Source organism: Anser brachyrhynchus (genome assembly GCF_964034855.1).
Source record: "Anser brachyrhynchus genome assembly, chromosome: 3".
Classification (NCBI taxonomy): Eukaryota; Metazoa; Chordata; class Aves; order Anseriformes; family Anatidae; genus Anser; species Anser brachyrhynchus.
In genome coordinates, this window is record NC_137696.1 from 38,485,984 (window position 1) to 38,502,030 (window position 16,047).

The 16,047-nt window shown below is 36.8% G+C and overlaps 1 protein-coding gene across 12 annotated transcripts in view; it reads right to left on the reverse strand.

Moving 5' to 3' along the window:
* Window positions 1-16,047, reverse strand: part of LTBP1 (latent transforming growth factor beta binding protein 1) — a 203,104-nt gene that overhangs the window by 66,895 nt on the left and 120,162 nt on the right. For 3 of the 12 annotated variants that reach the window (XM_080588431.1, XM_080588428.1, XM_080588423.1), the window contains 6 exons: window positions 12,868-12,990; window positions 9,409-9,576; window positions 6,588-6,656; window positions 4,613-4,635; window positions 3,533-3,632; window positions 2,829-2,924 (listed from right to left, as the gene is read on the reverse strand). In XM_080588431.1, the coding sequence (XP_080444557.1) occupies window positions 2,829-2,924; window positions 3,533-3,632; window positions 4,613-4,635; window positions 6,588-6,656; window positions 9,409-9,576; window positions 12,868-12,990 (579 nt within the window). Of the gene's footprint in view, window positions 1-2,828; window positions 2,928-3,532; window positions 3,633-4,612; window positions 4,636-6,587; window positions 6,822-9,408; window positions 9,577-12,867; window positions 12,991-16,047 lie in introns of all 12 variants that reach the window. The other 9 variants (XM_080588426.1, XM_080588424.1, XM_080588422.1 and 6 more) reach the window with 5 other exon arrangements.

Here is a 16,047-nt window from a genome sequence, read left to right on the forward strand (position 1 = left end):
TTTCTTAAGAGACAGAATTAGGGGGTGAAAATAACCAGTTATTCACTCGGAAGCCTTCAAAAAAGACTGGAGTGCTTTAAAACACAACAGCACAGGGTATTCTCCTGAAGAACTAAGTTCTAGGTTTACTCCCTGGTAATCTCAGAGATAAAAGGTGCAGTCTCAGGCATTGCACTGATCTCAAAGAGCTAAAGCAGAAAATTCAGGAGGAATATTTCCTCTCAACCACAAAACATGAAATATCTACTGACATGGCAGGAGTCAAATTCCTCAAGCAAATCAGATGTGTTGCAGAGATTTGTCAGTTTCCCATAAACAAAACAAGTTCTAGGACTTGTATGTTCAGTACACCATTTGGAACATACTGCTTGCCTTTGAGAGGGTATGCAGAAGGGGACGTGGAAGTACTTCACAAGGCAGTCTAGATAACAAAACGTCTAGAGGGTAAACACGTACGTTGATGTCATGGTAGCTGGGAACAACACCGATATACAATCACAGAGATAACTACAGATTGTATCAGATCCTACAGGAAGAAAAACTTCAGAGTTCTCCATAAGCCTTAGTGGGCTAAGCCAACTGTCAGGCAACTGGAATCAGTTACTCCCAATGCAAGTATATTACAAGGGGAGGAACAGTCAAAGCTCCTAGTACTCAGATAAAACACTATGTACAGAGACACAAAGATAAAACAGGAATGCAGAGACAGCAGAGCATTCTGAACTAGATCAGCATGCTCTCACATGATTATGAAGTTCAAACAACATATATATTAAAATATCTGCACAAGGGCTAAAATGGGGCTTGAATGCCAAAGCATGAAAGTTCACTGGTCTGGAGCAAACAGAGATACAAAGACCCGTACTGCAATATATATGACTGAAATGGAACAATTTTTCCACAGGTGCTCCAGAATTAGTAATGTGAGAGGTACTGATATAAAAACATAGAACCATCTTTAATTTACAAGACAAAAATAGCAGCAGAAAAAATTATGCACAAAGACAAGGGAGGCCATGATTATTGCAGTACAGACTTCCCTATGCACTTGTTGTTTCAAAGTTAATGCCTTTCAACTTTATGCCACAGAGCACTCAGTTGAGCATTGTGAAAAAAGAAACTTAAAATATATAGAGATTACTGAACTACAAAACTATGACATAATTCTTTGAATAGCCTAGAATCTCTCATACTGGCAAGCACTCTCTGGCATAAAAAATGGATGAGAAAAATCCTACAGTTATATAAGCTGTAAATGAACTGTGGAGAAATCATCTCCCATCCATGTATGTCACACACGAAATTCTAGGAATTTCCACAGAAGATCTTAAGTGGATTGCTTTAAAAAAAACGAAGTTTTTTCCTGGCTTATCATAATTTCAATTTTAAAATGCAATGAACCTCTGAAGGACAGCATTAGCTGCACAGACAAGACGAAAGATTTCAAAAGGAAGGCCTTCCTTCACACAGCTTTCATGTGTGGAAAAAATGAGTACAGAGAGAAAGAAAAAGCTGGAACTTTGAAGGAACAGTCCAGTCTGCTTGCTTCTGCTTCTAGCAGAATCACATCAGAAATAATACCCTTCAGTTTCAAAGAGAAAGGGTCTTTGTAATTCACTTTACTTGGGAGAGTTTCTGCTCCAGATATCCAAAATGGTTTGTGATGCTTTCTAACAGCTGCTTTCTGTGTCAAGGGACGAAATGGGGATAATGACATGAATTTTAGTTCACCTATAATCCTGCTTTGTCATTGCCAAAAATGACTTCTACCACAGTTTTGTAGAAGGGAGACAGACTGTGGGTGAAACTCACCATCCATCATCCCATCTGGAGTCTGGCATAATCTCTCTGTCTTGCTGTTGCTGTCTTGACTTGGAATGTATTTAGTCCACAACCCTTCATTTAGTAGCTCAGAATATAGTAGGATATTGCTTTTCAGCATTTCTTTCACCCAGATCACTCAACACCTCCACTGATAACTACTGTTTGTTATATTCTCTACCTGCACAGGCCTCTTTGTGGTCATGAAGGAAAAAAAAAAAAAAGTATACACTTCCTCTATCCCATTTCCGTGTCTTTCACATTTTCTACTGCTGCTCCCTTGAACAACATAACAGTGAACTTTGCTACTTCATCCACTGTCTCTTCTATTTAGCTGCTGCTGACTACTTTTCTGACAGCACAGCTTGCATCAGGGTGTTCCTTTTGTCTTGTCACTATTTGAAGCACTCCCCTCCAACAGCATACCTAGTCTGTATTCTAGCAGAGACTACATCCACTAGACTGAACTGTACCTGTTCTGCTTGATAATATTCACTTCACTGACTGTTCAGTCTTAACTTACTGCTACTTTCTGAATCGTGGTAGTGCCTAGAAACCCCAGTTATAAAACAGAGGCCCTCTGAATCAGGCATTTTGAATGCACCAAAATAGTGTTGTGCATCTTTTTAAACCATTGAAAATACTGTACCTGCATATTTGTCTTTGCAATTCACACAAGATTGCAAATATGAACATCAACTATAGGATTTCAGTTCCAGATTGGGTAATCTGAGGTAGAATGACTCATTTTTGATTCTACCATTGATCTGTGGGCACAAAAATGGCAGGTACAGCCTGGGAACGTCCAAGTCCTGGCTCTGGTAATAGTACACTCATTCCTGTGTTTTTCTGTACTCTCTTTCTACCTTTCCACAGAGCACTCCTTTCTGTCCACAGCAATACTCTCTTGGCTATTCTAATTCTGAAGTAATGTGGAACAAGTTACAGTGTCAGGAATTCACAGTCATTTCCTAACTTATTTTAGTACTAAATACAAAGTACAATACCTGTAACTTGAGTAGGTGCAATTACTTGACTTGCACTCGAAGTAGAGACTTCAGGAGCAACTTCAACAGGCAGAGGAGGAGATGTTTTCTCAATCACTACTGTGTGACATGGAATGGAAGTCAATTGCATCAAAAAACAAACAAAAAAACAAACAAACAAACAAACAACAACAACAAACAACTCAGAGCATCCACACATGATACCGATCTAGCCAGACACTATGGAGCTTTTCACTAGTTTATTCTGCTTAGATCTGGAGTAGAAAAAAAAAAGCAGTATAATTGGGTTTTCCATCATTTTACCACTTCTGAAAAAAATGAGATGCTGAAGAAAGCAAGAACAATAGTAACATTTCTGCATCTAAAGCTATGCATAAATCTACAAGAAGGCACCTACATAAAGTTTCTTCTTGAACGGGTTATAAAAGCTTCAACTCTGCTGACATTAAAATTCTCATGTACATACTCCAGGATATTATTTTTGTCTATAATGTATCTTTGCTTTACGTGACTTACATGTCACCCAACCAATGGCAACCTCTCAATTCTTCCCACCTCAGATTTCTTTTTTTTTTTCTGCTCATGGAAAAATTGCTCATTAAACTGCAGTCAATTTTTTCATTAATCTGTTACCGTTGCTATCTTTCTACTCTTTGAAGAGGTGCAAACACTTTCTGTGTGTCAGAACAGACAGAACAAGTTACCTGGAAACTGTGGATGCAGGTTAATTGTTGAAATTCCAGGAGAGAGCTGGGGCTGTCCAGGCTCTAGGATTTGCTTTTCTTGATCGAGTGAAACTAATTCCTAAAAGAATAATTAGAAATTTACATTCTGAAAGCATTGTTTTAATTTGGCTATCATAACAACCCACAAACTCTTGGCTTGAGAAACTGCTAACATTCTCCCATGACTGGTTTCATATAGGAGATCATTAATCATCACCAATTTAAGCATGAAAGAACACAGAATACTATTCTTAAACAATGTCATACAATTCAAAATTGATTTTATTTGAAGGAGACATGTCATGGAGCTTCTTGGCTTTGTCACTCCATAGCTCTCCCATCATCTGGTCTTTAATTGCTTATAAACAGTATTTAGCTGCAGTACAGCATCACACAAGTATATAGTCACATGTCTGTAAGTCTCTGAACACTGTGAAAAGTTCTCTCTTAGCTATTACAATGAATACCTTATTTTCATAAGCATTAGATGCTTGTAAGACTTCAGGAAAATTAAATGAAGCACAGCTGCAGTTACTCCTGATGAATTCTGTTATCTTGAGTGGAGAGGATCAAAAACCTCCAGAATGGAGGAATTAAAACAGATAAGCACCTGCTCTTCTCCACTGAATATACAGCAATCCTAAAAAACTACTGAAACCAAATCAGGCATTAACATGAGTCTCTTAAGCAGGTGTTGCAAATAGTCTTTAAAAGCTTCATACTGTTTCACTCCAACTCATTTTCTCTCGCTGTCAGTACCAGTGACTCTCCTTCATACTGTCTGCAATTTCAAATATCTTCCTTAAAATACAGGCTCCAGAATTGGATAGAACAATACAGCACTAGATCCTTTACCAATACCAAAGGGAGATTAATTTCTATCTGCCTGTTTTTGTATATAATAACGACATGAGCTCTTTCTGCCTCAGGATTTGCACTGTAAGTCCACAGTGAGTTGTTTGTTCCTCATGAACCCTAAACCCTTTTCAGAGTTACCATATCACATCCTGTACACATGACCTGCAGTCTAATTCCTTGATATATCACATTATGTTTTACCTGATCAGGGGCTGCAGTTGCCACTAAAACCAGAAAGAAAAAAGAAAATTAATCAGTCTTCACATAACACTTATTTACACATTCAATTTAAAACTACTATCACATTGGAAAGTGGTTGTTGCCATCAAAGAAAGCTTTCAGGTTCTGACCTTATCCCAAAATCATGTAAACTTGAAATAGTGTTCCTGAAGAAAATCTAAAAGCTAACCTGAAACCATACTAAGATTCCATGCACCAACCAACGCTTATCATTATTTACTTTAATATTCACCTTTCTTACAGGTTTCTGATCTTTTTCCTTTGAAACAATTCAAAAAACTCACTGGTTAACAACTTACTAACTGATTAAACTCCTAAAATTCCTACCACAGAGTATCAGCATTTGTATTTACTTTAAAGGTAAATTAATATCATAATGGTATAGAATTAAACATTTTTTTTAATTCATTGTTAAAAAAGGCTTAAAATTTGCCTTTTCTTTATGCAAGCAGAAGTATTTTTGTTTTCTTTTTCCCACAAAAATTATTATTTTTTTTCCCCCAGGAAGGAGGGGTAGAAATTTCATACAGGTTTTCATTTTCCACCGCAGATTGCATTTTTTAAGTTTGTCTTTTACGGATGGAAATCTATATATTTCTGTAAAATCTTGTAGGAGTGTCTTTCTTTTCAAAATCAACTTTTTTCACAGAAGAGAAATGGAAAAACCTCTCTCTTCTCACTTTCTCACTTCAGTTTCTTTAGTATTAGCAGGGGGGCTGATTAGATCTAATAAAATTTTAAAAATACAAAATTCTAACATATCCAAAAATGGAATATAAAATTCAAACATTTGTAAGCATCATTACTGACTTAGAGCAAGCATTTGTAAAGGTAGGTGTTTGGGTTTTTTAAACTAAAACTTTTTTTCTTCAGTTTCTCTGCGTTCTGAGATTTACCAGAACGTGGCAACCCTTCTAATTACTCAACTGATATTTTAGTAAATGACATACCACTTTGTAACACAGAAAAACCCAGAGGTTTATGTGAGATAATATAAACCTGCATTGACTATAGGTATATTTGAATGGGTTATTTTCTCACCGGCTTCAGTTTAGCTCCATTTTTGTTTTGAAAGCAAAACTAGAGTATTAATTTTAACAAGAAAGTAACCCACATCGCACAGAATTCTGCAAAGTCAACTGACTGAAACTCTTTCTAATAACAGCCAGACGTGTGTCATAGGCGCTACCTGGAAACAGCTTACTATGCACTCAGTATCATCACAAGGTTCTTCAGGAACATATATAACATATATCTGCTTGCCTACAGTTAGATCATGCCAAGTTTGCTGGCAATGCATTTACAGTAGCGCTGCTTTCGGCATGTCTTTGTTTCTGCATTTGTTTAAAACTCAGGACAACTGCAGCTGCTAAAAGTTCTTTGAGGGGGTTGTAGAAAACCACACGAAGCCTTGGAGAAATACTGTAGAGGAATCAACTGATTATTAAACAGCCCAGCATAGGGGGGCTGATCTGGCATGGTCCAGGTGAGGGAGTGCACAGCTGCAGGGATGAAACCAGACCACAAGCTAGTGAAGGACGCCCACATCAGGTGGTGGTAATCTACAGGAGCGCGTATAAGGAAGATGCTGATAACCCCTTCATCCCTACCACCCCAAATACTAGTAAATCAAAGCCTGAGTTGGACCCTTTGTTATATTTCAGAAACATCTTCATAAAAATATTTACTATTTCTTATCATAAAAATTAATCAGGCTAAAGCATTTTCTCTCTCTCCATGGTGTTCTCTGCATCTGCTGGGAGCTATACATAAAACTTCAGAAATAAAGCATGTAACACAATACACTCTGGGACATGGACTGCTCTTCTGTGGGAAGTGACTCCTCTTTGTGTTGTACACAGCTACTGTGCAAAGAAACATACCATCGAAGACACATGCACAGAAATATAGAAAGACTAAATTTTCCCACTCTCACCTTCTTGCACAGCCATCTCAGGCTCACTTTTCTGTGAGAAGGTCAGTGCCTCCACTGGCTCTTCCTTTGCTGGGAGAGGTGGAGGAGAAGTACCTTTAGCAACAGGTTGAGTAATCGGGGTCTTGCCAATGACAGGTGGCTGTACTCTAACTGCAGGGTGATGATATAGCTTGTTTCTGTGAGGGCCAGAAACCGTATAACCCATTCCACCAGGGCAGATTTCCTTAAAAGCAGCTAGATTTGGGATGGGAAAATATTCCTTTTAGGAGTCTAAAAGTGCAATATGTTGACATAGTGGAAAATATAATGAAAACCACTAATAAATTTCATCTGCTATTGTATACACATTTTTATAAAAGATATTTAGACAAACTATGCATCGCATACTATATAACTGAACATTCTCTCAAAAGCATGTTCTGCCTGAAGGTTTCCCTGAAGTTTAACATCTTTGTTCAGTTACGTTTACTCTATCATTATGATCTATCAAGATCAATTTTTTTTTATTAATCCTCTTCAAACATTATATCCTTTCTGAGAACAAATTTAAATATGCAAATTGTCATCATCATTTACATTGCGGAAGGAACGAAAATTACTATTTCTATCATTTCCTTTTTTCAGAAACCAAAGAAGAAAGTCTCACCACTCCTGCACTAGAGGAACAGAATAATATCAATCAGAAACAACATTCATTCACAGGATCCCATTTGACTACACCAGAGGTCTCATACCAGCCCTGATGCAAATTCTACTTCCAAAGACCCTAATGAGCTTGATAAAAACAAGATGGCGATCATAAAAAAACAAATCAACACTGGAAGAGAAAGGAAATAATCTCATTTGTACAAGAAAATCTCATTTAGAAGGCTGCTACATTAAAAGGTAATGAAAGTCAGGCAGCAGCACCTGCTCTGATCTCTGTAGCTGCTCTACATGAGCATCAGTCTTTGCAGTCCTAGTGGAAGACAAGAATGAAAAAGAAACACAGATCAGCCTTTGTTCCCATCAAAGACAATAGCTATACTCCTGTCATGGACAGGGGGCCTTCAGAAGTCTTGAGGGGGCAGGGCTTCATTGTCCTCATTGCTCTAGGTAAAGCTATGTCAGGATGAAATACCATAGATCTACTCTCACAAGTGCCTAATGTGATATCTTATAGCTTCTTAAGAGATGTGCAGAGTGGGACATTGGTAGGTTCACCAAATTCTGCTATGAAAACACATCAATGTTCTAAAATAAATTGGCGTCTAAACTAAAACCACAAAATACTAGCTACAGATACCCCACAAATGAAGTCATTGAATTATACATGAGAGATTTTCTACTATAGATACTACACTTCTTGGAGTGTGTTCAGATGGCGCCTTAGTAATAGAGAAGATGAAGGATGAAATTGATTGATTGGATTCATATCAACAAAACAGTTTTTAATGGAAAATGCTAATATCAAAACTTGCCACAAAAACACCTAATTGAGGGTAAGAAATCTGGTCCCTTCAGATGCATACCCAGGATGTAGGAAATCTTCACTTGGGTCATATTCTCTCAAATGCAGAATAGATATGTGAGCCTTGTTCTAAGATAGCTCACGTAAGTGTTCTCAACAGCTGCATGTATATCTGACATTTCTTAGTCTTTCAGAGCTGATCTACTTCATACTACTTTAAAAGCTATCAGAGAGAGAGATGTTGACTCTTTAATCCAATGACTTAAATTAACATGGGATGCTGCAGCAAATACATTACCCCATTCTGGAATATCCCACTTTCACACATTTTTCATTGAAAACTCTGAAAGATCATTATGAATTTAACCTGTTATAGAAAGGAACATGTTTTTAAATCATGAAATTTGCCATGAAATGGGAAAAGTTTTTCCCACATAGCTCATCAGAATTTTCTACTCCCAGATTGTCTCTTAAGTCTTTTCATTAAGAAAAGTAACTAAAACAATCAATTGCACATAATATTTAGCGTTTTTTTTTTTTTTTATAACAAGAGAGCAGTCATCTTGGCAAAAAAGATATATTCTCAGCTTCAGAATGTATATATGGAGTTGGGCATAAAATTTCACACAATATTCTCATAGACATAAAGCATCTGCATTTAAATTGCTAGTCATCTGATGAGAATATGTTCTTGCTGCATTAAAAAGCCATGGAAATATTATTTACCTGAAAGTTAACTAGAATTTTAAAATCCTAATCAGTGAGCTAGCAACCTAGCAGTCACACAGGATATAATGGCTTTAAATATCAATTGAAATGCTCAAAAACTTTGGTTACTTCCATTTCTGTATGCCCAGCTTTAAAAAGTAAGACATCCACTACTCTCATCATGCTGCTTATATTAGCTGTGGATTTCCCAAAGCAACTAGTTACTTTCGAAAATCTGAATTTTTATACAATACTCCACAAAAATACATAATTTGTATTATGAGTGACATCTGCAGCAGCAACTCCAGTAAGAGGGGATCACATTACAAGTACCTGTGTTGAAATACTGAACAAGCTAGACATCATATGTATTACAATAAGCAATGATCAATCATGCTTTTAAAAAAAGATTAATTTGACCAGATATTTGGACAAAATATAATACTGATCTAATCACTTTTTAAAATTATGAATCTTTGTGAACAAAGACAGTATACATTTTATTATTCTATTATTACATAGTAATCATGACAGTAGAACTGTCATAATTTACTGATGAACACTTCTGGTTTATTTTTCAATCAATTCTTGGATATTTTTTTAAAGCATGTGTAACAAACATGGGGTGGGCATGAGCTTATACTTTTAATGGGCAGTTCTTACCTGTTCCTGGGAGGGGACACTTCTCACAGTGTGGGCCCCAGGCTTTGCCAACACTGCAACAGCAAAGCTGCTTGCTGAGCTGAACAGAAAGAGGATGCATGCATTGTTTTCCTGCACTAACAAACCGGTAGCAGGGTCCTTTCTCTTCAGCAACCATAGGACTATCAGCTGAAATGAAAGTAGAAGAGAGGATGGTGCTGGTCACATGAAAAGCAAAACAGAGAATCACCACAGGATTTCCAACACCAGTTAAATGCATTAATATTGTCCTCTACAAAAGATTTATTTCAAACACCTATCTCAAGGCATAATCACACTATAAAATACATTTTTATTTGGCATCAAACACTTCTAGATTCCAAGCCATCCTAGACCAAAATGTATTTTAAAGAAAAAAAGGAAAAAAAAAACCAAACCACCAGTTTCTATGCTGCCACAATGAAGAACCAGAATCAGCTTCCTCACCTGCACACAAGTACAACTGCTTACGAATAAGGTCAGTAACTGGCAATATACAGTGGCGACAACCTACAGAGCCTCTGGAAAATTCTGCTATAGCTATATATGTATGTATATACACGTCTGCAAAAGGATTAAGTCTCAGACATTATACCTTTTATAAAAGAGACAATTACATAATTAATTTTTTTTTCATTTAGTTTAGTTGTGGTAAGAGACAAAGGCTATAAACTATGACTAGTATGTGGTAATTGGGAAGCTAACATCCATCCAGCTTTCTAATGTATGCATCCACATTCACATACAGTTGACAGTCCTGGATATCACAGTCTCTTAACCCTCAAAGTACAAAGAATATTTGATTTTCAACATGATGTGCAAAAGGAAAAATGAAAAACTGCTCCTTTTTTCTGGATTAAATTAAGCGGTGCTTAATTCTTCAAATGATGAAAAACTTTCTCAGCAGTTGAATGCCATTAACCTCTAGAATAACATTATTATGTGAAAAAAGGAAGAATTCACCTATGGTTTCAGGTTATACTATTTTATAAATCTAGAGGTAGGTAAGGAGCTTAGGAAATGTTGTATTTTTTACTTATACTCTTCCAAAAAAACTTAAAGAAATTCACTTGTTCTCTAGGCCTTTTTTTTTTGCAGAGGTGGTTGATCTCAAACCAAGTAAAAACTGATTAACAGAGGAAAATATTTGCATTCATGCTGTTCACAACTTTTTCCTTCACCTAATTCTTTCTGAATTTCTAACCCTTCTTAATCAGGAGAAAAATGCACCAAAGATCATCCTTGGCTGAATGTTTAGTAAATGTAGCAGGAAAAACACACAAGCATAGAAATCTGTTAATTGTCAGCATGACTATATAGTACTTCTTCTCTAGCTCCCTGGTGCCCTAAAGGGTGTTTCCTTCATCTTTACAACAATTCATTTACTTATAGGCTTTAGTTTTTCAGTTCTACAAGCAACTAAATAAAGTTTCTTAAATATTTATTCCAAGCTTGATTACATTTCCCCTAAGCCAAGTGCAAGAGATTACAACTTTTGGAGATGAATAAAATATTTATTATTACTTATTATATTATAATATAATAAACAATGGAATAATTTTACCAAAAAATAATGAAAGGTGTATATTATTATATTATTTATTTTATTACCTGGATATCTAATCTTACCTTAACTACCTGGTAATATTCAGATATTACCTACCTACCTTCAGCAGGAAAAAGTAATATTTGAAACAGAGTGAAACAGCTGTAAGATCATAGTTTCATGAAAGATGCTGATAGCATAACACAGATACGCATACTTGGAAATGGATGCAAAAAGGATGAAATGCTCAATCTTCCTGATTCCAGAACAGCTGAATTTGGACTATGTGCAAGCACTGAAATTCCAGTGCTGTCTTACCAGGGTCATAATTCTTCCATGGATATTCAAGAGATTTTTGTGCAAAATATGTAAACTCAAGTGCTACTCTGCTTTTAAGTAGTTTCTCAGAAATATCTGCACCTCTGGAAAAACAAAACATGACAGAGGGGCAACAAAGGCCACTGGAGAGTTGGTTAAAATCAAGAGGGCGAGACTGTAGTGGAAAAGGTTTTTCCCTCACACACATGCATTTTTCCAGTATAAGTCTAAACTACACAGCTGCTGAATCATACACCTTGTTTTTTCTTGTTCATCTTTTTTTTTTTTTTATGCCCCATGACTTACAGATATGTAAAAACATAGTATTTTTTCATTGTTCTTCTGTCTTACTTTTCCTTCCTAATGTCTGTGCTAACTTCCGGTTAAATCTCATAGCACGCACTTCTTCAAGCTCCAGACAATGCTAACCAAGAGCTCTGTGCAGTGCTCCATTGGGCACACTATCCATATATAATTTTGCACTGCATACTAAAACACTGGTTAAAAGCAGGCATTGTGCCATGGTAATGGAACCATTTCATTATATCATTTTGTCTTGCTACAGGAACACAGGAATTTATCTTACACTATGAAGAAATCAGAGGTTCTTCTCTTGGAAATTGTTCAGATTTACTTATTTTCTCTACCACATAAAATCCCACTGTAAGAAAATGTCAGATTATTGAGACATAAGATGAAATATCTATCCCTTTTGAAAAAGACAAAAATGATAAAATGATATCTAATAAAATTTATGTTCTTTTGGTCATATCACAAGGTTTACATTTGAAGAAATTTCATTTTATTGACAATAAGTAGTGGCATGAGCAATACCTATCAGTTTCCTTGACACTTAACACTGTAAGAATTTCTTTCTCTTACTTAAACTTCATTGAACTTAAACCATTTGAAATGTATTTTGCAATCCTTTTCTTTGGTTCAAGCTGATTTTGCTACACTTCATAAATCTAAGGCAATACTGTACAGACTGTCCCATAGCTTAGACCTGGGAAAATGATGTTTTGCTAACATCAACATTTTGTGTAGCAGTCTTCCATCCCTAAAAGTTCTGGTGCTCTTATGGCAGGGATTTCAAAATTTCCAGTGAGGAAGGAAAAAGGAGGTATTTGAGGGAGGTGCCTTTCGTCCTTCTATAAAACCACAATGGAAACTACCCAGGATAAAGCTGCAGAAGTGGAAGAGAGGAGGGTAGGTCACAAAGGCGATTTGGTCTTGGGATATAGCAGAGAGGGGAAAGAAGAATTTTGGGAAAGAGAACTACACGCTGGTGAGAAGAACTCAAGAGTGTACGAAGAGGCTGGATGGGGCCTTGAAGGTTTTGAGCAAGTAAAAACAGGAAGAGATGGCAAGGAGCCTGGATGGCGACTGGTGGAGTCCAAGGCTTCCGGGACAGGAACAGCAAAGAAACATGAACACTCTGACTAGATAAAGCAAATAAACTGACATGAAGAGGCAGGGGTAGCAAAAAGGACAGGGACAGCTTGGAAGTTGTGGCCAGTTATATGAATCCTCATATGAATTAGAACTAAGTATCTTTGATCGGCACTATTACTCACCTATGCATCTTGAGAGGGTAGGATCAGGCACAAATCCCATTTTGCAGGTACATCTGTAGCTGCCCATGGTATTCAAACACTCACCATTAGGGCATACTCCCTGTAACTGACATTCATTGATATCTGTGGAAAAATTGCAAATAATCAGATACTGAAATGCACATGAATATTCTTCTTTCTTCAGAAGTTACCTGATCTATTTTCAAACACGTGCAGGAGAACTATTACCAGCTAACACACTGAGCAACATTTTTTTCCATACTGAAAATTTATTACCTTTTAAAATATTGCTGAGAAAATAATATGATCGTTTTTCCATTATATATAATTGCCAAGTACTCTGAATTAAAAAACAAATATGCTTTGACTATATGCTATCAACCACCCCCTCCCTTAGCCTTGGCTGGTCATCAGGTGCCCACCACGGCATTCTCTCATGCCAGTCCTCTGTGGGACAAGGAGAGAAAATACAATGAAAAAAAACTCGTGGGTTGAAATAAGGACAAAAGAGATTGCTCACTGATTACAGTCACGGGAAAAACAGACTCAACTTGAGAAAAATTAATTAAATTTATTCACAATTAATAACAGAATAGAACAGTGAGAACCAAAAAAATATATATATTTTTAATATCAATCCTTAATGCTTATCTCTATTCCGCCTTTCTCCTCATGCTCTTCCCCTGCTCCACGTGGGGTCCCTCCCACAGGATGCCATCCTTCCCGAACTGAGCCTGTGGGGGCTGCCCACAGGCAGCAGCTCTTCAAGAACTGCTCCCACATGGCTCCGTACCACAGCGTCCATCCCCCAGGAGCAAACTGCTCCAGCACGGGTCCCCCACAGGCAGCAGCTCCCCCCAGATCCTCAGATCTCCCCAGATTCTGCCTCTGATCTGACACAGGGCAGCTGCTGGGCTCTGCTCAGAGAGGCCACCCCTACAGCCTCACCACCAAAACCTTGCCACTTACACCCAATACATGGGTTGCAGATGATGCAAACACAACTTGCAAGAATATTCACAGAGACATGTTTTAATCGATGTGGTACATTTCATATAGAATGGAACAATGCTTGACACACTTAATACAGTATTTATTATTTGTATTGTGGAAATGCCTGAAGGTCCATTGAGCACAAAAAGACCATCTCTGACCTTAAAAGCTTACCACCTAAATAGCAAGAATATTCTTCACGGAATAAAGAACACAGATCTGGGCAAGGAAAAGGATTGTATTAATAGGAACACAAGTCTGTAATAATTAGTGACTGCAAAGACCTGTTTGATTAAGTTTGCTGTTACTAGGCTAGCTGTATCATTGTCCCTTTTAGGGTTCCAGTGAATCATTCTCCTCACACCCCCCACAAGGGGATTAAGGCCTTTAATCATACCTGGTGTGGTATTTATAATTCACTTACTCTTTGAATAGGCCCTGTCTGACAATCATCTGGATACCAGCTGTAACCAAGTCAGCCAAACTAGAATTTTATGCCAGGAGACAGTTACAATGTAGGTTTGCACCGATAATGAAAATCCTTAAAATAAATAACGAGGTAAAAAAGCACAAACCCTTAATTTGTCTCTATCCTGTCTCATCTTTCAGAAAAAATAGCAGCAGCACATTGAAATAGGCCTACTTTAAAATGTTTATGCACATTAATCCTACATAAGACTTTTCCTCCCTAACTCTAAGCTAGGAAAAATGCCTACACTGCTGTGCAAGCAAGGTTCAAGTGAAAGTCAGACATTTCAGCCGGCTTCTTGGAAATCAAGTATTAGTGTTCATTTTATCAAATATATATATATATATATATATATATGTATGTATATAACCTTTCATCTTAGTTTTTATAAACCCTTCACAGCTTTATTTGACTACATTGTAGGCTGTTGCCTGATTCAACACAATCAATGATGATAACAAATTGAATATATTAAATGTAACAGATATTCTGGTGTTAGCTTTTGGAAACCTGAAGAATCTTTCACATTACTATCTTCACTTTCCTCCAGAAGTTTAGCTACCTGTCCCTGTGCAGTGCTGTACAACTTAAATTCACAGTACAGTGGACTTGAAGTTGCCACGTCAGCTGTGATTTTTTCCAAATATTGTGTTGATCTTATCCTTCAGCTCTTCCATTACTGTACCCAATCTGATCTTGATACCACCTGGATCAACTTCACCTCTACAGATGTAGCCACATGTGACAAAGAGTGATAATTTATATCCTATAAATTTGGATGAAATATGATGGAAACCACATGAATTATAAAAGATCAGCTCTGCCGCAAAGGAATTTTTCAGTGAAATTCCCAGACTATGTGACTTTCTGACTTCAGAGGGAGTAGACTATTGAAAAAGGAGAATGGTATAAGAAAAAGAGCACAAAAATGCTGAAATACTCTCAAGGTCTTTTCCTGCAGCAGTCTACCTTTAACTCATCCAATCTTTGAGCAGGAAGGTGTCCCATATAAGCACAGCAGTATCTTATTTATGGATTTCACTAATACAGAAGACTTAGTAAGCTGGACTTCTGATGTACTTGACATCTTTTAGACAGCTTCTTTAATTGATTAGTCTAACTAGGTTTGTTCTTTTGTCCTGAAATCTCAAAATAGGACTGAAGGAATCTATAGAGTGCCAACTGATTCCAGAACGAAATACCACCATTGTTTCAATTCCATATTTTTTGTGACTACTGAGAGGAAATTAATTTCACAAATCTTAACAGTTCCCAAACAAAAACCATTGAAACATTCCTAAATAGAAGCATATTGACACTGCTGTAGAGTTGTTGGGAGGAATGGACATATTGCCAACTCTGTATTTTCAAAACATCAGACTAAACAATGAATATAAAGAGATTATTATGAAATACCTAGAAGTTAACATAAAGCAAATACTCTAACACTCAGAATCCACTATTGAAATTTCTACTTATTGACAATTTGGGTTTTTGGATCAGTCCTCAAATACTAAGCAAAGGAAAAATTCTACTTGCTTTGATGAAGCACTATGTCCTTGGAAACAAGTTAGAAGAAGAGACTGATTTATTCTGAAAGAAAGGAAAACTCGCAATATCATTCTACCAATTCTAAGTATACATTTTTATTTATAGTAAAATTAATCTATTATTACATGGAAAAAATGTAAGATATCTCCCCGAAGACATACAAATCA